General features: G+C 34.5%; 1 protein-coding gene across 3 annotated transcripts; it reads right to left on the reverse strand.

The window, feature by feature from the left end:
* Positions 1 to 160: 160 nt before the first annotated feature.
* LOC115451192 (senecionine N-oxygenase) lies at positions 161 to 21,043 on the reverse strand. Of its 3 annotated transcripts, none has more exons than XM_030179428.2 (8): positions 20,936 to 21,043; positions 12,803 to 12,999; positions 8,799 to 8,937; positions 8,416 to 8,599; positions 7,977 to 8,252; positions 7,457 to 7,620; positions 5,637 to 5,780; positions 161 to 503 (listed from the first exon to the last, which is right to left on the reverse strand). In XM_030179428.2, the coding sequence occupies exons 2-8, from the start codon at positions 12,997 to 12,999 to the stop codon at positions 312 to 314; spliced, it is 1,296 nt and encodes a 431-aa protein (XP_030035288.2). In that variant the 5' UTR covers positions 20,936 to 21,043; the 3' UTR covers positions 161 to 311. The 3 variants fall into 3 exon arrangements, with proteins under 3 accessions (XP_030035288.2, XP_030035289.2, XP_037293791.1); XM_030179429.2 differs by lacking the exon at positions 161 to 503 and adding an exon at positions 3,482 to 3,842; XM_037437894.1 differs by lacking the exon at positions 161 to 503 and adding an exon at positions 4,257 to 4,574.
* Between the last annotated feature and the right edge of the window lie 5,791 nt (positions 21,044 to 26,834).

Raw genomic sequence — 26,834 nt, forward strand, 5'->3', positions numbered from 1 at the left:
AGATCGAAAAAAACTAACATTTTTGAAAATGGCGGTTATACCTACTACACATGGACTAGTAAATGTGTTGTACAAGCAAGATACTGATGGTTGAAAAATCAGCCCTTACGGTACTATTTAGGTAAGAAAGCGATTTTGGAAATAAAACGATGATTTTTGTATTAATTTATTAGGTTTTAAAATGTTAAATAAAAAGTACAATAAATAAATTTACGATTCATGATACAGGTACGATATTTTGACATTATTTCTATACAGATCTTATATCTACTTAAGCTAACTTAAGCCTATCCTTGATTCCCAATTTAACGTCAACAAAGAATTTCCCGTTTCCCATTACTTATAATCTCGTAAGTGTCGTCATCAATGATTTTGTAGATATCTTGTCTGTAGTGTTTTAAGTTATGAAGGAATCTGATGGAACTTTCTTCCCGTATTTTGGTCAGAACTGAGGGTAGGGTCCTGGTCCGCGCCTCAGAAGCCAGCGAGGCGTAATATTTTTCCTGCAACAAAACAGTAAATTGATTTAGTGACATCTAGTTTTTAATTATCGAACTAAAAGAATCTTGACGTTTTGTTGTGAAAATTAAATAAAATGTATAAAAAGGAGGGTACATTTTAGTTTTCTAAATAATTAGGATGGAGCAAAAACTGTATGTAGGTAATCCCAAAAATTTTCCATGTTTAAGTACCTACATACATAAAAAAATACATAAGTCCCCTTATATTGAATTTAGAGAGGAGGCACTGGCCCCCGACTGCCGACGTCCATGCATAGAGACCATAAAATTATTATCAAATCGGAATTGAGACAGTTTGAAAAATGTCAATAGTCCCTCTTGTAATATGCACGAAGAGCTCCCGCATACTCTATAGTCCTTTGTCCCATGACTAATAAAAGTTCAACGAGTAAAGCGACCTCATGCGGGTCTGAATAACAAATTCTTAACTGTTCTTGAATTAATGAGACATTTTAAACGAAGCGTATTAATGGATTGTTTAATATAAATACATTTTTATTGACGTGTTTAACTTTGATAAAATATATTGTCATTGGATAAATAACTGTCTGTATATTATTATGTTGAATGCCTTGTATATGCTAGAAAGTAAATAAGCAAGACAGTCGAATAAGGTAAGCGACTTGGCAAGGCGAGCAAGATAACCTCTCATGATAAAGTGTAATCATTAGATTCATTAGTGCTACGCAGTCGGTGTAATACGCTGGTAGTGTGTACTCAGTACTGTGTCCCGTGCGGTGGTAAGTTACTATGAGCCCATTTACAATTAGTGATAAGTACTTTACGCCTATGTGCACCTGGTACTCTATTTTATTAATTATATTTTTGTTTTTAATTAAATATTTTTTATTTTTTGTGTTTTATTTCATGTTCCTTCGTTTAAAATGCACAAACGTTTTTTTAATGGGTCATGACATCATATTTTTTATAACAAGTTTATAGTGTTAAAACTACAACTTTGGTTAATTTTTAACGTAAGATTTCAATTTGATTAACTCGAAAATACATATCGCATTGCTGGGGAAGTCCTTAAGGAGGATCCTCGTTATTTTGATATATATTAAAAATATAAAAAAAAGTTTAAAAATAAATCCCTCCTATGGCGAGACTAGCGGTAAATAATATTATGATTACTATCGAAAAGTTCTAAATTAGGCTGAGAGGGTGGTAGGTGGTAGTTGTGTGATAGCTTTGATAAATAAAATAACACCCCTTATCAAGTCAATACGAGGGTACAAAAGTTTGTACGCATACAATAGTAATACAGAGCCGTTGTACACAACTAATCTATACATTCTTGGCAAAGCAAGTCATGTAAAAGATTCAAATGGTACGTATTCTAAGTATAAAAAAGATATGACAAAAATATCGACGGATGCAAAGTAAAAAGAGTTATATACAAAATAGCTAGTTTTCAGGAGAGCGTATAATAAGAAAAAATGCTCCCATTTTGTTTATTTTAAACTAAATTTGTTGAAATTTTCATTACCGCTTCATTATTTCATATGGCATCTACATGTATATTTATTTTCTTCTAATTATGTTTAATTTTCGAGACATTACAGTTTAACATATTTGTTAATAAATTTCAGTATAGACAATAACTGCAACAGTCACTATGTATTAAAATTAGTTTGTGACTGTGATCAATTGAAGATACATCAACTTTAGAGCATAATTGCAGCAGATATCTTTTTGACTGATGGCTCAGTACGAATGACGGCGCGCTCCCCGCGCGTCCCGCGTCATAACGGCCAGCGGTAGTTAACCGTAGTCACATCGTGCAATTTTACAAAATATGAGTAGATATCTTCTTATACTTGACAAAAGTACTAGAAATTGCGCGACATTTTGATTTTTATTTTTACCATGTTGTAGAACATGATACTTTTAGTTAGTTATTGCAATAATAAAAAAAATTCAAAATTGTAGTTAACTTTTTTCACTTTGCACCCGTCGATATAATCTTTCTTTTTTCCTCTGTTCTTATCCAACTTTAATGTTAGGTAGGTGTAATATACTTTTTTAAGCCTGTTGCAGAAAATATAATATGTTTTAGTTTTCTCGAGCGGCCTGACTGATATGAAATATCTAAATTCTCAGCAAGGCAAACCATCTTATAAAAAATAGCACAGTATTGCTCGACCTAGAAATCGAACACTGGATATCCCGGTACATAGCCCACATGAAGATACTCACTAGACGAAAATATTGTATAATACAGAAAAATGTGGCAAAACAATAAATAACAAATCATCTGATTTCATCAAGGAATTATGCCCGGTAAATGGCAAATAGGCTCGTCCAATTATTACTTGGGTGTTGGTCCCAAAAATAGCTGGCGAAATGTTACTATGTGAGTATGTAACTATGTTATGGCTTTTTTGATTCATATATTTCGTAGACAGAAACACATTGGCACAATTTCTTGAAGGTATTCTGCACAATGAAAGAATCAAAATTTGCGACTTGTGAAATTTAGCGTGGTAGTAAAATTTGATGCCTCCATCTGACAACTATTAACCGAAGAACACTTTACTATGGCCATTTTGTGGTTACAAGATAGGCATACATGGGAATCGTACTAAGAAATACTATTCTCTTTACAAATATTTATAATCAGAATGGAAATTGCCAGAGACTTTTAAAGGATATTAAGGGAGAACCAGAAATTTAATGTATTTGGCATTAATTTTGCTCAAAGAAAATGTTTTTTTAAGAAAGTGAACGGGAAATTAACAGTGTATTGGAAAAATGAACAATTTGTATAATATCAGAATCACAAAAAACATTACTCTCTGGATTCATTAACGACTAAAAAATAATAAAGATTTAATTTAGAAAGAATTACAGCGATAAAGTGAAAATATCGATGGAAAATATGTTATCGAATATTATTAAAATTCCGTTACTTATTAATCAATATGATACTTTAGTCATTAAAACAACAAAATAAGTCATAGTGACAATTTATTTTACTGATAGCTGGGAAGTGTGGAGAAAAGAATATTTATTTTGTAAAATAGAATACTGCAATACATTACTATAATAGCTATTAGGTGTTATAGCTATACGTCTTCTATACATAAATAAAACGAAAATAATTGTACTTCACCTACAAGACGTAAAATTGGCCAGTACAGCAATAAACTAGTTACCCTGGCAGACGAAATTAGCCTCATCTACAATACAATAGACTTCATTTCTGTAGTTAACGAGATCGTGCAAGAACTTGTGGCTACTGTCGTTATGGATCTTCGTGTAGACGGATGGCAGGTTGCTGGTGCCAGACTCTTCGGCCAGGGAAGCGTAGTAGTACGCCTAGAGGTCATTATGCACATAGATATTTTGAGAATTAAGGCTCTTGGAGTGGCTGATTTGGTATTCGAGACTTTAAATGGATTATTTTGATACCAAAACCATCATATTTTAAATACGCACAGCACTAAAATGCGAATTATTCTGTTAGTATTTTAATATTTTTAATAATTTTGTAAATACAAATGTTTAATATTAAATAAATACATATTAATTGATTAATTACATACATTAAGACCTTAATATCTGCAAGTCAATTAAAAAGTTCATATCAAATTCAGAGAAAATATCTGGAAAATCAAGAACCAACAAAGGAATAATCCAGAGGATGTTTTAATTTATGTAATGGAATTAATTTTAAGTGTAAGGAGTGATAAGTTGATTAATTTTGTTATACGAAGGTAAAACCAATTCTAATTATGCGAGAATAGTTAGTTTATTAGAATTATTTAAAGAACATAAGTTTTAAAACAGTTAAAGCACAAACAGAGGTAATAAATACAATAAAAGCAAAGATATTGAATAAAAGTCAATACATTTGAGGCAACGTCAAAAAAACGAAAGTTAAATTTTCTGACGAGTAAATTCCTCCTCATTTATAATTCGATAGAGTTGGTTTCTGAAGTTGTGCAGGTTGTCCCAAAATTGTATGACACCGTCCTCCAGAATCTTGATGTAGACTGCTGGAAGACCGGTAGCACCCGACTCTCCGGAAAGAGAAGAGTAGTAACATGCCTATGGGTTAATTAGCGGTAATAATTAAATTGAATAGCTCTCGGTCATTATATTAGTTACCCATAAACTTAATTATGTAGATAACTTTTAATCAAAAATGAATTCCAGTCTTTTCGCTTCGCAGTTGATTCAATTTGCAATTCATTTCATTCGCAGTGCGTAGTTTACCGAATTATCTATGAATATGTTCAAGATAAGCCCTGCGTAGCAGTGTAGTCTTATAACACTGTCTATCATTTGACTGCCTTGGTGGCGGAGTTTTTCAAGTGTACGTGGTACCAGTATGACTGAGGTTCTGGGTTTACATCCCAGATCATGCCAAAAATAACTGACAGGGCTTTTCCATTGTAATAATTAATCATCTCGGAATCGGAAGATTGCGGTGCTGTAACCCCGTGCCTCGGAAAGCTGGCCGTTGGTACTGCGCTCGATATCTTTCCGGTCATGTCGGATTGCCTTCTCACTGGACTATGAGAGTGAAGGACTAGAGAGTGCACTTGGATATTGTGGACACACTTGAGCACTATAATATCTCCTGTGTACCTTGCTCATCTCCGTTGAGATTGGCCGCCGCGACCGAAATTTGGCTAGGAGTGATTTGGTCTTATGTCTGATGGATTTCATGCTAAGTAATATAATATCCTTTAAATTGGAACGTAAAACTGCTTTTAGTGCATTCTACATGCTGATGCCTGTATTGGCAGGGACCATATACTAATGCGACAGAAGACCATGTGAGACCTAATGAATCATAAATGTGCAAAGCCATGTGATGGATAGTATTTTCTTACGCGTGTATTATGTGTGATATACAACTTTTCAAAACGTAATGTTAATTGAGAGAGGGTTGTGAAGGATAAGCTAACCTAGCAAGAACCTGTTACGATTACGTCATCTCTGAAACAGTGGTTCCGATTACCGACTACATCGAACCCATCCCCAAGGTGTAGTTAATCAGCCCACGAGTCCATTGCTTACAAAACGACCCATCTCAGTGACACATCATTTTATCAGGTTTTCTGTATACACTATATAATATACATGTAAATGTTATAATGTTACCTGGTCTGGTCCCATCATGTGCGCCTGTCGCTTGGTGTATCCGCGCGCCGCTCGGTCTCGCTTCTCCTCCTCCCAGTGCGCCGTCATCTCTTCTGAGGACGGCAGGTCGAAGGTGCCGTTCATTGATCGCACGTAGTACCGGACCTGGTGTAAATAAAAATTTACGTTTTTGGTCGCATAATGTGATTAAAAGATATCGTATACATTGGAAATGTTTTATTTAAGGCGATACCTCAAGGTCCATTTTCATACATTTTGTTTCGGCTTTAATCTGGGTAACTAAACAAGTATTGGCAAGTAAAGAATTTAAATTCACGTCTAGTTAGTGATTAGTTCTCGCAGTTGAAAGAAAAACGTAAAAATCTATATCTATACTATTATATAAAGCTGAAGAGTTTGTTTGTTTGTTTGTTTGTTTGTTTGAACGCGCTAATCTCAGGAACTACCAGTCCAAACTGAAAAATTCTTTTTGCGTTGGATAGCTCTTTGTTCGTGGAGTGCTATAGGCCATATATCATCACGCTATACCCAATAGGAGCGGAGCAGTAATGCCTAATCTCAGGAACTACCGGTCGGAACTGAAAAATTCTTCTTGCGTTGGATAGCCCTTTGTTCGTGGAGTGCTATAGGCCATATATCATCACGCTATACCCAATAGGAGCGGAGCAGTAATGGCTAATCTCAGGAACTACCGGTCCAAACTGAAAAATTCTTTTTGCGTTGGATAGCCCTTTATTCGTGGATTGCTATAGGCTATATATCATCACGCTATACCCAATAGGAGCGGAGCAGTAATGGCTAATTTCAGGAATTACCGGTCCAAACTGAAAAATTCTTTTTGCGTTGGATAGCCCTTTGTTCGTGGAGTACTATAGGCTATATATCATCACGCTATGGCCAATAGGAGCGGAGCAGTAATGGCTAATCTCAGAAACTACCGGTTTGAACTGAAAAAATATTTTTGTGTTGGATAGCCCTTTGATCCCGGAGTGCTATGGGCTATATATCATCACGCTATGACCAATAGGAGCGGAGCAGTAATGAAACATGTTGCAAAAACGGGGAAAAAATATTAGTTTTGAGAGCTTCCGTTGCGTGCGCTGCGTAAACGGTTAAAGTTATGCAACAATGATGTATGACGGGATTGTTCCTCTTAAAAAGTTCTAAAAAATATATTATAAAACAAAGTCCCCCGCCTCATCTGTCTGCCTGAACGTGTTAAACTCAAAAACTACCCAACGTATTAAGATGAAATTTGGTATGGAGACAGTTTGAGACCCTGGGAAGAACATAGGCTCCCGAGAAACTACTACTTTTATAACGGAAAACTTTAGCCTGAAAAACTTTATAACGCGGGCGGAGCCGCGGGAAAAGCTAGTAATTAATAATCATGGATATTTCGGCCTTTAAAATATAATATGACGAAATTTTAAAGGCAGAAATATCCATGATTATTAATTATTTTTATATTTTTCTTTCAACTGCGAGAACTAATCACTAACTAGACGTGAATTTAAATTCTTTACTTGCCAATACTTGTTTAGTTACCCAGATTAAAGCCGAAACAAAATGTATAAAAATGGACCTTGAGGTATCGCCTTAAGTTTAAAATGTAATGACACTAGCCATTGGAATTTAGATCAACTTTAATCTGGCGACTGTCCAAGAACATTATGTTAGGAATACAGTGCACTTTATCAATGGAGCGGTAATAAAAGATCACTATTTTCCCCCATCAGCCGAGCTTCTGCTTTTCTCTATCCCGACTATATTTTAATCGTTTTCTATAGTTCTATCTTCTATATTGATAAGGCGCATACCTGCAAGTCGAACATGGAGAAAGCGCAGACATAGTAAGGCACGCCTATGAAGCACATGCTGGGGTGGTGGATGTTCACCAGGTGTTTGTACAGCGGTTCCACGCAGTTGTCTTCTACCACGATGCCACAGGACTTGTGCAGGAACGGGAAGTTGTATAGATAACCTGCCGGTAGATAGGGGTCATAAATAAATGACTGGAGATGTAATTATCTCGATCGATTCAAATGGTTTATAGATTAAGGGATTATTTGGTATAGTTAAAGCGGTGGCTACAGCGTGGCGTAAAAGTCTTTGGTTCGATTCCCAGAACTAGCAACACTCCGCATGGTTTTTAACTTGATTTAATCAGGTTCGGATTCTTCAGATGGTTGCCGTCGGTTAGGTTTATCGTGAAAACTAAACGGAATCGATTTTACTTAAAGTTATAACAGTAATCCATTTAAATCTTGATTTGCTTTTTTGAATTATTTTAGATGTCCTTAACCAAAAGTAATTTGGCACATAGAGACCATGACTCACCAGTGCACAAGAATACCACGTCAATGACATCCTCACTTCCGTCAACAAAGTACACCTTGCTTCCTTCGATCCTAGCAACATCAGGCTTCTGTACCAGGTTGTCAGGAAACACGGTTTTAGGCTGCTCCTTTAGATGGTGACTGAGGATAACTTTCTCCGTGACGCTGGTGATCTCCAAAGCGATGTCCATGCCTGAAGGTCCCGCTCCTACGACCAGCACTCGCTTGCCTGTGAAGATTTCTGGCACACGATAATCGTGACTATGCATGACGTCCCCTGGAATTGAAAGAGGTTATTAAAAGTTTACTATTATTTACTAAAAAAAAGTGTTGGAAACGTTTTGGAGAAAAATTTTCTTTATAATCATAAAGATTTATTATTCTAAAGCTTAAACACTACCAGGATCTTATGAAATAAAGGAAGTGTTTTTCTGACGTACCTTCAAATTCTTTCAAGCCTGGTATACTAGGTATAAATGGAGTATTATAGTGTCCATTGCACACGAAAACGTAGTCATATTCTCGCGTCTCCGAGATGTTGGTGGTCATGTCTTTGAATGTCACGTCCCAGAGTTCTCCCGAAGGACCTGTCTTTGGAATCACCAACTGTACATGGTGATTGAACTGAAAAAGACGTTTGCATTTATGTTAGCCTGGTATTAGGAACAGTTTATGTATTTTTTGTTACAGAAAAGGGGGGGGGGTGGTCCAGATAACAATGATGTATCGTAGTTGTGTGATCGCAGCACATCTGCCGTGCCGTCTCGGGTTCGAATTTAAGTCCAAATATAAATTATCTGAACATGATTTTTTTTAGATTTACCTTAATATGTTTCGTGACACCGTGTTTGTCTGAATATAGTTGCAGGAAAGCGAGCATGTCTTTCGCTGGCAAGTAGGATCTTTCGCTTTCAGGCACTGGGAAATCTGGAAAACCCATTATTTCTTTTGGCAGGTTCGTTCTGGAAAGGAGCAAACCAATTATTTTATACTATACCTCTTCATCAATAGATAGTTTTAGCTTTAGAATTTTACTGGTCTTCAATTTAAATTGTTTTTACGTAAACTATGAAGGAGATTTCAACAGATTTGCGTTACCCTCACTGTACTATGGTCTCAGGTAGTAAATAAAAACGATAAGTAATGTTTACAAAACAGCGTTACGCGCGATTACAATGGTTGTTTGTACAAGCACTTATCAGAGAGCAATTAATTGCCAATTAACTTGATACAAGCTTACACCACCTTGAACCATGTGGCGGATTTATTTGTACGATCTCTGGTTGAGTATAGTTTCCTGGATCATGTATCAAAACTTTTATTCAAGCTTGGCTTAGTACTCTGTAGTCAATGGTAAGTACTGCATTATTAATGTAGTTTTGAGGTCATGACCGAGGATTTGGACTACGCTTCATCGTCAGTAGTAGCCAATGTCGCCGATTTTTAACTATATGCATGGGTAGGTCACTGTTTAAACTGCAATACTTGAATTGCTTTGAGGTTTCAAATACCAGGTCGGGCAAAGTAAAGAGTTTTCTGCCCAACATCAGCCTAAAGTCAGGAATTTGTGCCAGTTGCATTTCGGAAATAAAAAAAATTTTTTTTACTGATTTACTTTTACCTTAAAATAAATTTTCTAAAAAAATATTTTTTTTGAAATTTCGATAATATGCTAAAGGCGAATCTACTCCCGAATTTAAAGAAAAAATATTCTTTTTATTTTTATTTAATTTTAGTATGGAGGCGACACTTCACTATTATATTGTGTAATGCCGTTTCTTTATTTCATTCAAGTACACGGCATTAATAGGCTTTTGATAATTTAATTATTAGATTATAATTTTTCTTTATACTTACTTATTTTCGAAGTATTTTTATACTTTTTATAAGATTTTCAGAATAGGTACCAAATTGAATCTTATTGACAAGACATAGATAACCTCGTTACATTTCAAGCTTAAATATCTTTTTTTCCAGGCATCCAACAATATTAAATCTTAAGGCGATACCTCAAGGTCCATTTTCATACATTTTGTTTCACCTTTAATCTGGGTAACTAAACAAGTATTGGCAAGTAAAGAATTTAAATTCACGTCTAGTTAGTGATTAGTTCTCGCAGTTGAAGAAAAACGTAAAAATAATTAATAATCATGGATATTTCTGCCTTTAAAATTTCGTCATATTAAATTTTAAAGGCCGAAATATCCATGATTATTAATTATTTTTACGTTTTTCTTTCAACTGCGAGAACTAATCACTAACTAGACGTGAATTTAAATTCTTTACTTGCCAATACTTGTTTAGTTACCCAGATTAAAGGTGAAACAAAATGTATGAAAATGGACCTTGAGGTATCGCCTTAAGACAAAATTTGTTTAGGGATTCGAACTCTATATTTTTTAAAATATTATTCGTCTGTAGATATATAAAAAAAAAATACCAACAAGCAATTGTATGGCAGATCGCCATTATTCTTTACTCTATCATGGAAAAAATAGAAATACGAAGAAACAGACAAGTTATGCATACCTGCATACCTGAGTAATTCTCTATAGGAATTTTCGACGGTGTGTGAAGTCTACCAATCCGCACTAGGCCAGCGTGGTGGACTAAGGCCTAATCACTCTCAGTAGTAGAGGAGGCCCGTGCCCAACAGTGGGACAGTATGTAATACAGGGCTGATATTATTATATTATTATAGACAAGTTATATTCACATATCAATAGCGAAGAGTTCTTGTTGTCCGATTCCTTCTGGCTTTTAGTAATTTATACAAAATATAATTATCATTACTGCCTCGGTGGCGTAGTTGTATTGCATGTCCGGTACAATAGCGCTCTGAGGTCCTGGGTTCGAATCCCGGGTCGGGCAAAGTGATATTTGGGTTTTTCTGCTCAGTATTAGCCCGGAGTCTGGAATTTGTGCCCGATATGGCGATAGGCTCGCCCCCTATCACATCATAGGACGGAACATACTTGGCGAAAAGTGGGTGCCCTAGTTGCGCCTCTGCATACCCCTTCGGGGATAAAATGCGTGATGTTATGTATGTATAATTATCATTAGAACGATTTACCGACCGCATTTGTACACATTAGTACATACATGTTGTGTCGGGTAACCTTTCGGAAAACTTTTTCACACTTCGCCGCTGTTACATGTAAATTACCGATAGGTTTATTTAAACATGCGTTAATTGCGTTATCATATTTGTTGTTATTAATATCAGATTGTTTTTCATACTATACGGATAATAAATCTTCCATAAATAATAACTGAAAAACAACGAATATATAACATTCAGTGATATTGTTAGCATTTGATTTGTTTTAAGAAAATCGTATTTTAAGTTTATGATATCTGCCGATTAAGGTTAAAAAAAAATATACATACATATAAATAGTTTTAATTTGATGTTTAGCTGCATACATGCATTACCAGGCGATCATATAGAGACAGTAGTACACATTTCTAGAACGCGCGAAATGGTTTCTAATGAGTTATGCTGGCCTGATAGCCCCCTGACCTAACGAACTATCATCCATGATATTCATGTTGCTAGGTGTTGTTAAAATATAGGTTTTTTAATGAATTTATAATGTGCTATTTGCATATTAATATTATTTTGTTATGAATTAGATAACTATCAGGTAATGATAACAGATAACATTTTATGTAACATCTTTAATCTCATTCGATAACGCTGGCCATCAGTAATGACCTCAACGTTGAGTAAGCCTTTGGATTAAATACGGTGCATGGTTTTACTAATCTCAATTCAGAATTTCTTTCCACCAAGCAACAGTGTTCAAGTGCAGTTTTTTTTACTTGAAGGACGTAGTAACCAAAGCATAACTATTACAAGCAAAGAAATAATTAAGTATTATGAGGCAGCTAATATCTTTCGTTCATTTGCAGTTCATGTCAGTGGCGAAGTATACAATTTTCCGAAAGGTAACCTGACAAAACATATAGGTACTAATATGTATAAATGTAGTCTGCAAATCTTTCTAATGATAATTAGAATTTACATAAATTACGAAAGAGAAGCCGATAGGAATAGAGTTATATCTACCCTTTGCTACTGCAACCCATGAGATTTCTTTAGGTAAGAAACTTTTCTATATCATCATTTAATTGCATAAAAAGCAAACATTTTATCATTTTTCTGCCTATTGTTTGATACATTGTTGCATTCAACGAAATTTCTGAATGACATTATATCGATGTTTATATGACTTTTTGAACTAACACAAGAGACGTCTTTATAACCGTAGATACTGTAATTAACGTGAAATACATAATCACGGACCCACATTGCGTATACGTTTTTTGTTTCATTAATGTCATGTAAGTAAACGGATTCACATAATGTTACAGAAATGGAAGACCTCTCTTTTCTGTAATATTTATCTGGATATTTCCAGTAATAATACATTTATAAGTGCTTACAATATCTTTTATAGATAATAGAGCTTTAACGGCGGTTATATATGCCCAGTCTCTACAAGGTAAAATAAATATTGTATACTGGTGGTAGATATCTTATATGTGAATGCCTGGGTAGGTACAACTGCAATGTATATTTCTGCCGCCAAACAGTAGAGTGTAGTCACTGTTGGGTTCCGGTTTGAAGGACATTGTAGCCAGTGTAACTACTGGACTTAACATCTCATGTCTCAGGATGGTGAGCGCAGTGGAATACAAAATAATACTTTGTAATTCAAGGTGTTGGATGGTATTTTCACCGTTTATGGGCGATCGTATCGCTTACTATTAGTCGATTGGCAAGCTCGTCTTTTAAAGCCATAAAAAAAACTTAGGTCTTACCTCAAACTCTTGTACATGCTGCTGTGTATGGGTAGGCCAAAGTCATCATAGCCGATCTTCTCAGTATATACCCAGGTCCCGCCCAGCTGTCCAGCTTGTTCCAGGATGTCGACTTGGCTGACTCCCGGCTCTACCAGTAGGTGGCGGGCCGCGCACAGCCCCGCGGCCCCAGCACCGATTACGCATACTCGTGACATCTGTAAGTGAAAGATCCTGGTTGGGTATGATTGCCTAGTAACTTCTTAGGATGAGGAAATATTGCTATAATGAAATTAAAAGTTTTTTTTTAATAATGGATGTTTGGAATACTACCAATTTTCCTCCAGTGTATACTGCCCCACTGTTGGGCCTAAGGTCCCCCTACTACTGGGAGGGTTAATGCTTTAATCTACTATGCTGGTCTAGTGCGGGTCGGCAGAATTCACATACGTTCGAAATTCTAATGTAAAAGTCTTAGGTATATACTTAGGTTTCCTCACGATGGTTTCTTTCACCGTTGAGAGCGACTATAATTCATATAAAATACACATATAACTTTTAAAAAAGTCAAAAAATGTATGATGAAACTTTGGGTTGTGAACCTGTGGACTTTCGTTTTAGAGTTGACAATTCTTTCCATTATCAGCTAGGCTGTCGTAGATTGGTTTGGAATATTTTCCACTCACATTAGTCGGAGAACTAATTCAGTATGCTCTAACTTATAACAAAAGTCCATATTCTTATTACTCGGAGCAGTCAGGAACAACAGCTCTAGGAAAAAATAGTGATTAAGGTCACATAGTATGGTAATGTGACATTCTCCACACTACATTTATGCTATAAAAGGCGTTTAACATGCGGAATGCGTTTCCGATATGCATTTTTTAGACGTCATAATTTTTTCTAGCTATTCTATAATTCTTCCTGGCTAATTAGCGTAGAGTTAATAGCAAAATAATTAATTTGAATAAGAAAACTTGCAGGATTCGCGGCGAGTTGCATTTATTTAAATATTACTGCGACTGCAAACGCATTTGGATTTTTTTTCACAATAATATATTGCTGCAAGAACCTTGCTAGTCTATAACTTATAATTATGGTTTTCCCGGTGGTCGCTGGGAAGGTATTCTAATAATGTATATATATATATATATTATTAGATTATATATATATATATATATATATATATATATATATATATATATTAAAATTAAATATGAATAAAAATTATATATTGAAATTAAAATTTAATATGACGAAATTTTAAAGGCCGAAATATCCATGATTATTAATTATTTTTACGTTTTTCTTTCAACTGCGAGAACTAATCACTAACTAGACGTGAATTTAAATTCTTTACTTGCCAATACTTGTTTAATTACCCAGATTAAAGGTGAAACAAAATGTATGAAAATGGACCTTGAGGTATCGCCTTAAGGTACATTTTTCCAAATAACCAAGGTAACTTGGGACCACTATATTGCAAAGTGCATTTACATCCTTAATTTTTTTTCCAATATCAAAAAACAAGGTGGTCATATTTGTAGCCTTACTTATTATTGTCCGTTACGACCCGGTTAACAATTATATATGTCGTAATTTAATGAGGGCTTAAAGGTCTAATATTTATTTTTTATGTCCGTTACGACCTTAAATCACGGGTATCGGAGACAATTATTTAGAGATCCTTTGGCATCAAGGAGGGCTCTATGCTGCAGTTGCACCTTATATTACCGAAGCGGCAGCGAGGACTGTTTTGCGAGAAACAGTTGTTATTATTGTTGAACCTCTAAGATTTCATCAGCTTGTAGACTCTGTGCTTTTATCGGAACCTTATATTGCTAGAGCTTCTCACATTATTTTACATACCATCATTCTATCATCATTTTATCTATGCGTACCATTGGTTGTTATCAAAATTCGTTTCAAAGCTCGGCCCTTGGGATTAGGGAAAGTTTCCAGGAGGAAAAACTACGTTCAGACACTTGGCAGTAACAAGTATCTGCCTACACAAGACATCGGCTTCTGCCTTGCTCCTGGTCACCCTTCATGGTGTGATTCAACACCCAAAGTAAATAGCTCGATTGATGTTGAATTTAGAACTACTACTAAAAAAAGGTGCAACAAAAACATTTTAATTTCACTTTGATTTTCTTTCTGTTGACAAAGAATATTCTTTAGGCAGTTCTGGAGTCTGGTTCACCAAAAACATGCAAATAACGAAAAAATAAAACGAAATTGATTGAAAATGAAATGAAATTAGATCAAGTAAGAGAAGAAAAAAATATTATAGAAAATTCGTATTTACCAGATAAATGCTATGAAATATCATAAAATAAAAGACAAAGGTTATTTGAGCATTTTTTGAACCATGATGCCGGTGAGATTAGATTGTAAGATGTTAATAACCAAGCATTACTAAGAGATAAATATGCTAAACTAGTAGAAAGTAGAAGAAGCCTAACATAAGAATATTATATAAATAAAGGTGAAGGATCTAGACGTAAAGCACCAATATTATAGTGAAGAAGCAGCAGCTTATTTTGACTCTTTTTTAAACACTATGTGTAGTTTCATCGCACTAATGCCAGAAGAATAGTTAATGTCTTTTATTAGCACAAGAATATAGAAATATCACACATTTCTATAGAATCTATCTAGAAAACTGTCCAGAAAATTCTAAATTCATATGAGTAAGAAAGTATTCATTGCTATATTTAATAATAATTATAATATACGTTTCCATACGCCAAAATAAGACAAGTGCATACTCTGTACAAAGAAAGGTCGATAACAGGAAATTGATTTTCATTTTCTGAGAAAAAAGCTAGCTATCAAAGATTTAATATTCACTTAATCACAGAATTTGATCTCTAAGATATACTAACTGTAATTTTTGATTAACACGAAGTGCTGACTACCCCATATTATGGGGAGAGCATGGTTCTATACTACTCCAGAAAAATATGCCGTTTATAACTGCACATACATTCTATGAGGGCCAAACTAACCTTGGACATTGTTTCTTGTAGAGAGAGAGAGAGAGAGTGATAGACGTGATAAACGTGGAGGTATCGACATTGCCACTCGTGTTTGTGAATTTCTTCTTATAATTGATAACCGTTCCATCGAAAATGTTTATTATATTGCGATTCTTGCCCCGGGGAAAATAAAAGCTAAATAATACCTACTCACCGCAATCAGTAATTTTTTGAAAATTACTGTCAATATTCAAGGATTACAGATATATTATTAATTACCTAGGCATCAATACATGCCAATTGATTCTATGTATGCCGTTATTGAACGGGAGACCAAGCGAATTATCATTTGGGCTCCAAGCTAATGGCCAGCATACGCATTATCGGTAAGAAAACGGGCAAAACCATAGCAAATAAATATAAAAAAGATACACATTTAAAAAAGATACGAACAGTGACTTTGAACAATCATAAAGATAAAATTGCAGAGGTGAAGTATTCTATGAAAGAAGATAAAAATCCCCAAATAATAGCCGTAAGTGAGAGAAGAAGAAGGATTTATTTAGTAATGGGAAATTTCAAGGTAAAAGATCAAAGACAAGGAAAGGAAAAGACGAAGAAACAATGGCTGAAGTTGTAGAAAACTAAGATCCCAAGAACATAGTTTTGCCAACATTTTATGGAAATCATCTTCCTATATCAGTAGATCAATTTAATGATTTGAAAAAGTTATGCAATAATGCAATTACACCGAAGCGTATTCACAAGGAATACCTAGAGCCACCGTTTTTGGCTTTCGGTAGAGATGCTCTTCCCGAGACTAATGCGGAGGAGGCTAAGGACGATGAATAAGTATTTTCATACTTTAGAGTATTTGATCTTTCGTTACCAAATATGGGTAAAGTGTGCAAGATACTCCATTGATTTATAATTAATATTGTTTAACTAGTCATAATTGTTTTTATGATAGACATATTTAATTTTTTTATTATTTTGATACTTGAGATTATTTCAGAAAATATGAAAAAATATTATGAAAGTTTGTACCAAATACTGGATTAGGTTTTTTTTTTATACAGGAACATTATTTTTCATTATAAGACTTGGATTTGTTCTTCGAATGTAATTTTTTTTATTCGATTTACTCTAATAAAAAGACAATAAAAATGTAGTAAGGGTTTTATTTCTTAATATTTTATAAATTTGGACCTTCTATTACCCTTCACATTGAGGTAATGTGACATTTATTACCTAAAACGCTAGTTTAATTTGCGTAAAAATGTCCCTTACAACCTATGCAACCTTACTAAGCCAAGGTGTAAAGGCGTTTTGTTCATTTTTGGTGGGATGTAAGGGACATCTATCTTTGAAAGTAGTGGACCTATGTTAATTTGGATAAAGCTAATAGAAAGAGCACAAAAAATAGATCTGTGGTCCCTAGACACCTTTAAAATCCGATTACAAATGAAAAAGTTACAACGAATTTAAGTGAAAAAAATATATTTTTTAGCTCTCTTGAAAAGTGATGGTTTGTCCCTTACGACAATTGAAATTTCCGGTATCGATATCTTTGTTTATGGTGAGGATAGCTTAAGTAATGCTTCAAGACGATCTTAAAGTTAGGTATTAAAGTACTAGGAAAACATAACAGTCACATACTATGACTTTACAAGAGACAGTTTTGCAACAGTCAAAGTAATTCATAGGTACGCGTTAATCTTTCGCCACAGTTTATTGACCCGCTCTACGGAAGCCGTCAAAGATGTGAAATTCTATAATCATAAAAGTAGCCTCTAGCCGTTCCAACATACACTTAGGTAATGTTATGCTAGGCAGGTGAGTATATCGTAATAATTATGTTATCAAAGAGCCATACATTTTGCTATTTCTTATACATCTTAATGACGATACGAGCTAGGTATTTGCTTTAGCTTAGCCATAATGGCTTAGATTAGCAATAAAACTTACAGAAGTCGACTTCTGCAAGCAATTTTTACCGTGTACACAATCGCGACAAGCTGATTTATGCAACAAGTCGCATGCGTATAAAATCATTGAAATAATGCCTCTAGTGCCTTGGTACCTAACCTGGGGGATAATTACCCTCGCGGGGGTAAATCAGCTATTTCACGGGGGTAACAAAGAAGTTAATTATATAGGTAAATAAAAAAAACTAACAGAGCTGACGTTATAATTGTAAGGCTGTTCAATGTATGATTAATAAAGATGTTTGTAATTGCTTGTATTGTTTGTTTTGATAACATTTTGAAGCTTAAATTTAGTTTTCCACATAGATCATAGGGGTAACAATATTTAAATGATTAGGAACCACTGGTCTAGTGTAAACCATCTGGAAGTTTCTACGGAATAGTATGTGGCAGCAACTTGATAATCTAACAGCATTATAGCACACTAGCATTTGCTAGCGGTTCCAAACACATAACTCGCTTTTTTCGGGGATAAAAGTCCTGCTATATTTTTCCCAGGATACAAATAGCTTATGCTCTTCCCAGGGTCTCAAACTATCTCCATACCAAATTTTATCGAAATTGGTTTAGTAATTCACGTGTGAAAGAATAAAAGACAGCAATGGAGAAGGGTGAAAATATACAAAAGGTAATCCGAGAAAAAAAATGCTATTATATTGCAGCCAATTTAACAGAAAACAAAGACTAAGACAAACGTAACTAAACCTAAGAGGAAAGCCGGTAATCCGGTTGTACGGACGCTTCGCCACTGATAGACATCTCTAACAATTACTTTTGCGTTTATAAACAAATATGGATTACCTTTCGACCAGGGTAGAACCACCACAGAAAACTGACGTGAAGTGACAACTTGTTGCTATATTTCTTATAGTAAGTGAGATCCGGAAACCTTCTTTCCAGAAGGCAAGTAGCATCTAAAATCCTTTTAAACTTCGATTTATAAAGAAGAGGGTTTTTACGATCGGTGGACATCGGTTTATGTCACGTGATCGAAGTAAATAGGAGACGTTTGCCGCGAAAACATGCACGTCTAGCCACGGGCAATAGTATCTAACAAATAATGTAGACATAACTTCGATAATACATTATAGTGTATAGTTCATTGAAAACGATCGCAAAATAAACAGATATTACGATGCAACTGATAACAGATTCTGTCCGGCTGACGGCAGACGATTATCATCACAGACTCTCAGAGGTGAACAGTTCGAAGAGAAGTTAGGTTCCTGATCTCTGTCTTCAAAAAAATCTAAATATAACCAATTTTATATTAAGGTTATAGCTTAAGGTCCATTTTCATACATTTTGTTTCACCTTTAATCTGGGTAACTAAACAAGTATTGGCAAGTAAAGAATTTAAATTCACGTCTAGTTAGTGATTAGTTCTCGCAGTTGAAAGAAAAACTTAAAAATAATTAATATGCATGGATATTTCTGCCTTTAAAATTTCGTCATATTAAATATAACCTTAACTCTATTGTATTTACTGCAAGTTAGCATATTGCAACAAAAGATTTATTTTAATTTAGGTGCTTCGTCTGCGTAGAAAGCCACTGCCAAGGTCCCTAAATCACGATAATGTTCGAAAGAGCGCCATTTTAAAAAAAAAATCAGATAAAAACAATCTACTCGCTACATTATCGGGATAAAAGTAGCCTATATACTAATTCAGGATAATAATTATAAGGTAGTCTTCGGTTACAAAATGACCCTGTATATAGCAATATGTTGCAATTTCATCAAAGGTTTTTCTTTATATTTTTTTATGAAGATTTTTAAAGTAATTCGTCTATTCATGTGCTAAATTTTATTGAAATCAGTTCAGCGGTTACAACATTTACTTCTAATAAATATCAATACATTTCACAAATATTTGCATTTCTTATTAAAAATTTCATAAATAATATTATGTTATAGTTGGTTTGATATCGAAATATGTTAGAATCGTTTTTCTTAGAACCCGGTTTAGGTCTATCGACACTATATTTTAATACGTGCGCCGAGTAGCCGTAATACTTAATTATATCTTTCATCTCGTTATGGTTTCCTAGTATATATGCAAAAGTTCCTTATTTGATTATTTTTTTAACTGACTTCAAAAAAAGGAGGAGGTTATTAATTCGATGTGAATTTTTAGTATTTCCGTGTAACATTTGTCTTAATCCATATTTTCTAAAAGTGTAGGCAGAAGCATAACTACTAGACCCACTGATTTAGCTTTTTGCCAGCTTTTTGTAGGACAGATCCATTGCCACATCGCATGCGTAAGTCCAATTTCTAACCTTTTTTATTGAAATAAAACACGGGCCAAAGTTGACCGTGCGGAGTCGAATCAATGACCTTGCCGATGATTCAAATTAGGTAATAAACAAATTTAGTAGATATATCATGAAAAATTTTCCGCGTGAATTATCGCGAATATACGGGCTATCGCTTGTAATTATAATTAACAATTAGGTTTATCTGTCACATGTCCTCACTCAGGGGTCTAAGATCAATTTCTAATTTCTTACTTTGTTGTCGCTATGAAGAATATTTGCTGCGATAAGCACTGGTTTAATCTAGAATTTTATTTACCCATAAACTAATTTACAATAAAAAAATAATTTGCTAGAGGTTTTATTTGTGTTAAAAATATTTTAAATAAACGTTTGAATTGAATATCACTATAATTTCATTAAAACAAAATATAAAAATAAATATAAAGTAGTTACATTGATTAAAATTTGGGTTTAATTTAATTTTCGAGAATTAAATTTGCTTCTTATGTTTAGGAAAAGGCAGTATAACTGTAAATAATGCTTTTATAAATTTATTTCTTATTACTTAACTTTTAAATGCAAGTCCGTAAAGCTTACTTCTTATCGTCATTCGTGACGTATGCTATCTACCACCCTGCGCCGGCGCAACTCAGATTACCGCTATTCTCGTATTGACATTAATTGCAAATAATTATATTTATGACTGCAATTTAATAAAAAAATATTAATTTAATTTATTTCATAATTTTTTATCGGATATGTTTACAAGTTCTGACAAATTTTATGAATAATAAATATTCATATGAATGAAAAAATTAAGAAAATCATGAACAATTATTTTTAAAATTTAAAATGTAACAATATTTAACATAAATAATTAAAATGATCCTTTCAAATATCCCAATAATGAAACACTGAACGTACCTCTGACAGTAGGTAAAGCACTGAGCACAATCCAATATTCCACTGGGATAGTTATCTGTGTGGCGGCCGGGACGCGAATGTATGTTTCACTAGGGCACGTCAAGTTATATGCGCACGCGCAACACCGCGTTGCTGCAATAATGCAGCCGTGGCTATTCGGTTCCAACTAGGTAATAAACCACTATGGGAATATTTTTGATTTAATTCTTATTCCTTACTTGATTGAAATTAGGTAGGTATTTACAAATAATATTTGACATTTAAAAAATTGGGTAATGGTTTAAATCGAGGTAGTTTTTATTTGTCGTCAATAAAGCCATAGATAGCTTAGATTAGCTGTAGACTTCGTAGAATAATGATTCTGACTTAACCATGGTTAATAACACGAGTTTTCCTCATAAGTATGTTTTCGATACCTAGGTGGGTGCCAATACGGTTTCATCAAGTCATGCGGATTCCCGTGCAAGCCCTATGTTGTTCCTAAAAAGAAAAAAGAAAATGTTCTACTTTCGAGATGCGACTAGCAAATAATGAACCTTGTATTTCTATCCAACTGCCACATGGGGTCAAAAATATTTTTTTGTAAAAAAAACTAAAATAAAGAAATCAATTAAATATGCGTCATGTTGGATTTCACGTCTAAAGAATTTTAATTTTTAAATGAGTTTAAAAAATGATACGTGTATTAATAATTACTATGATAGCGGCTATCACGCCTGCTTGACATGTGTCGGGGAAATGTGATAGGTGACGTGACTAGCTTACTATTTAAGGTTATCGTACAACTCCCCTTAATTATTAATATAATTTTGAATAGTGTATTTATAATTAATGATGTAATGATATAATTTGATGTAAAACTTATAATTTCGTTTCGTTTTTATATAAAATTATTATTCTAGGCATACAAATTTTTAACAGTGGGATCGTGGTAGGATTACTTGCCAAATATTTTTGATTTAAGTCGAGTAACATTTTTTTTTGTTTATCTTTTACGTATCATGTGTGGTTTGGTTTGTTTATTTTCAAATTACTATTTTGTTATTATAATGAACAACACCAAACACTAGGAGAACATAACCGGTAGACGTTAGGAATTTCGCAAAAGGGTCAAATCAAGCTGTGACACCGCCCTAGTTCAACTATTTACAAACTACTGCCGGCCTGGTACCCATTATTTCTAGACCCTTAACAAAGCACCTGCCGCTAACTATCGGCACAGGTGCGATCACGTGACAGAGGTCAAGTTAAAATGGATAGCAGTGATGACGAAACAATCTAATCGGCTTGCAATACCTCGAGGCGTCTTCTATAAACGTAGAGAGACGGGTATATAAACAAATATAGTTGTCTTTTCGGCAGGTGGTACAACAATTAAATAAAAATATATTTTTATAGCTTAGGGGCAAACGAACGCTTATGCAGCTTGTCTTGAATGCTTTCCATATAGACCCTTTTCGCTAGAATCCAGGATGCATTGTCGACCAAAGTCGGTATTAGCAAAAAAAGAGGAGTGACTTATTCCCCTATAAATCTCACTCACTGCGATATAGCGGTATCACCACGTTCAATTATACGTGAATTTGTTAACATAACTACTTTGTATAAATAAACAAAATTATGAAATAACTTAAAGTTTTTTGAACTCTATTTCGGATAAGTAATAACAGATAAAATTTATTGTTTTATTCTTTTAGTAATAAAAATACTTACTGTGTATGATATGTCATCTTGAATGACTGGTTGAGGTAATGAAAACCGAACGATATAGGATCAAAATCTCGTATGTTGGTTAGTCGTGGTATTTATTATCTAATTTATTACATTAGATTCGCTTTTTTGATTTTTTTTTATACTGCACGGCATTATGACCCCGCTGCACTTGATAGTAAGTGGAGTTTGGTCCAATAGAATATCGACTAACGAGAGATGATTACCCATCGGTAGTCGATACAATTATGCCGGCCTGTTCGAACCAGATATACGCAGACTGACCCCGGACGCGACACACTTACGTGCGCCACTATGGCGGGTTTAATTCCTTGTGTACGGTAGTGTCTATTCGGGCAGCTTCCCAACATCTTGTGATAATCCTTTGTGATATGGAAACGTTTGACATGCATATTTACCTACCCTTGCAAGTCGCAAGATACGAGCGTGTACGTAAAAGGTCTTTATAATTCTGACTATAATATTTCTGTACGTAGTATTCTTTTAAAAATGACTCTTTTCTTTATTCAGGGGTTGTAGCAATTAAATATGTTAATTTAAATAAGCGCCTAAGCATTTTAAACCTTCTTGCATGAGTTCTTTAATAATTCATGAACATGTACCGACTTTTTTAAACTGATGCAATAGTCCAAATCGTGAGCGTCAGAAACTATTGAACTGTGAAGAGATCAGTAAATGTACTGATATATTGTAATACAATATTGGTCCTTATGATTTTGCACATTTGATTTTAATTTTTATACCCAATGCTTGCATTCGCTTTGCTAACTTGTTTGAAATCACATTATGGATCCGATTGTCGAAATTTGGCAGCAATTTTTTATGTCATATTATCTAAATGGAATTACACTCTTGTGTTAATTACTCATTGATTAGAAACTAGAAAATTCATGTTTCACGTTTTATTGTTTTAATGTTGGCAACACTTTAGACAATCTGTGTACGATTTAAAAGTAATAATAAATCCACAGAACAATAACAAGCATAAAAATAAATCACTAATAAGTCACATTTCTTAGATATTCTTGATAATTTAAAAGCGGCGATAGCTTAGTTGGGTGTGGAACGAACTGCCAAGACGAATTTCCGCTGGTTTAAATTCCAAAATTCCAAATGCACACCTCTGATTTTTGTAAAAAAATTATGTGCGTATTCTTCGTGAATTATCGCTTGCTGGAACGGTGAAGGAAAACAACGTGAGGAAACGTGTATACCTGAGAAGTTCTCTATAAGAATTTTGAGGGTGTGCGAAGTCTACCAATCTGCACTTGGTCAGCGTAGTGGACTAAGGCCTAAACCCTCTCAGTAGTAGAAGAGGCCCGTGCCCAATTGTGGGACGGTATACCTACAGGGCAGATATTATATTATTATTGTTAGAAGTTAGTTAGTGTGACACAAAAAATGAGTTTTAGGTGCTTCTTAGAATAAAGTCCCTATTGTTAGTTGGCAGAGAGATATACTGAGCTCGTCAGAACATATTATCAATTGCATATCGTTTACATGGTCACACTTCACAGCTGTTTTGTCAAAGTTCTCGAAACAAAATTTCCGTCTCATTATCGCTAACGTAACATTTAGTAAACACTATGTTGTGTTGCTAAAACATAATAGGTCAATGTTATTGTAAATAAGTATTATATACGAATGCTGGAAATTTCTTTGAATTTATTTGCGCCGCAGCCTGAGCGTCTTGAGAGAAACAACCAATATCATATTGTTTATTCTGTTGTAATATTGTAAGTTTTATTCTTTATTTTTGTCAAATTAAGCGGGGTATGTCATTTCGATAGATTCAAAAAAATATATACAATTATAGTATATACTTGGTGTGAAAAAAAGAATACATAAAAAGATATTTTTTCAACAAAAGTTATTTCGCTTTCAAAAACCAAAAAAAAAATATTTGACAAAACAGCTATATACCGTTCATTACCAATTTTGGAGTCATAAATTACCGAGTTCTGAGGTTCGCTTACATTATTAGGTGTTTCTCGTTGGCCTAACACGTTGATAGAAAAAATATGACCTTTTTCTTAGTGAGACTTCCTATCCGACATTGACCTTGATTTTTGCATAATTAATAATGGCTGTTAATGACGGCCTTGGTGGCGAAGTTGTAATGCGTATCGCTGTAGTCTTGGGTTTGAATCCCGGTTCGGGTATATTGGGTTTTTCTGCTCAGTGTCAACCCAGAGTCAGGAATTTCTACTTGATATGGCTCGCATGGTAAATCATGAGAATACACATGGTGAAAAGTGGGTGCACAAGTTGAGCTTCTGTCTACCCCTATGGGGATAAAATGCGTGTGTGTATTAAATCTGCAAGTGATGGTGCGTGACCATCATGTGAACACATTAAACAATGATTTCTGTTTACTGCAGGTCGTACAAATATAACGTAGAGATAGGCAAGTATAGAATACTTAACTTATTACTAATCTCAGGAACTACTCAACTGATTTTGAAAAAATCGACATTAATAGAAAGCTATAAAATTCCCCAGTGCTAGGCTAGTTTAGTTTCTAGTTAGAGGCTACTTTTTATCACATGAAAATATTTGTCCCGGAATAACTAATATCACGCGGGCGAAGCAGTATTTCAATAATTATTTACACGAGCGACTCGAGAAGATATGCAAGCTTTAAAATTTGCAGAAGTAAAATCACTTATAATAATATCAGCACTGTATTATATACTGTCCCAGTGTTGGGCATAGGCCTCCTCTACAACTGAGAGGGATTAGGCCTTAGTCCACCACGCTGGCCTAGTGCAGGTTGGTAGACTCCTGACACCCTCGAATAGAGAATTTCTCTGGTATGCAGGTTTCCTCACGATGTTTTCCTTCACCGTTAAAGCAAGTGATAATTCACAAAATCACTTGCGCAAGTGAAATCTTGCAAGTTTTCTTTCTAATCTGAACCTCGCTTATCCTTTATCCTGGCCATAAAGTACATATTAACATCACTCGCAAATACAAAATAATTACCTATCATCTTAAATTTGGTGGCATTACAATAAGAGTCTAAATGAATATTATAATAGGTACACTTTCCAATATCCATGAGTATATTAATTATAATGCATATAGACTGTTGATAAATCCGTCATCATTAGTCATTACAATTTGCTTTGTTTAGTACTGATACCATTATCTGCATATTGTTTAATTAAATGCCCTATAACGAACTATCTTAGCAGGAATTTACGAATAATAGTATAGTATTTGTATCGAGTAAGTTAATGTTCAAGTATTTGCTTTGAATGACGAGTCGAGCTCGCCGTTCGCCTGATGGTAAGCGATACGACCGCCCATAAACAGTAGAAACACCATCTAACACTTTGAATTACAAAGTATTGTTTGGTATTCCACTGTAGTCACCATCCTGAGACATGAGATGTTAAGTCTAATATGTATTATTATTGTTGTTTGAATAAGATTACCGCATCTATTTAATGGCAGCTTCGTTATGCAGCCCAGCCTGGTAATAAAAATTTGATTTTATTTATTGCTTTGAATGACGAGGTGAGCTTGCTGTTGGCCTGATGGCAAGACCGCCCATAAACAGTAGAAACACCATCCAACACTTTGAATTACAAAGTATCATTTGATTTTCCACGGCGCTCGCCATCCTGAAACACAAGATGTTAAGTCTCATTATGTCCAGTAGTTACACTGGCTACAATGTCCTTCAGACCGGAACACAACAGTGACTACACATTGCTGCTTGGCGGCAGAAATAAACATTACGGTGGTATCTACCCAGGCGGCAGATTCAAACATATGAGAGACCTACCACCAGTAAATCGTTTGACAATAGTATACGTTAAAATTGATTTTCATACATATAACTCCCAAACATTTTATATTATTTCCGTGGTTACACGATTTACTGTTCACGCTGTCGTATTTTAGTTCTAAATACGCTTACGGGGTGCTGTTCAAATTTATAATATCAGCTTTGTATTATATACTGTCCCAATTATGGGCACAGGCCTCCTCTACTACTGAGAATTAGGCCTTAGTCCACCACATTGGCCTAGTGAGGGTTGGCAGGTTTCTCCTACCCTCAAAATTCCTATAGAAGACTTCCGAGGTATGCAGGTTTCCTCACTATGTTTTCCTTCACCGTTTAAAGTAACAACTATACACAAAGAATACACACATATCT

This window comes from Manduca sexta, chromosome 12, assembly GCF_014839805.1.
Source record: "Manduca sexta isolate Smith_Timp_Sample1 chromosome 12, JHU_Msex_v1.0, whole genome shotgun sequence".
In the NCBI taxonomy this organism is placed as follows: domain Eukaryota; kingdom Metazoa; phylum Arthropoda; class Insecta; order Lepidoptera; family Sphingidae; genus Manduca; species Manduca sexta.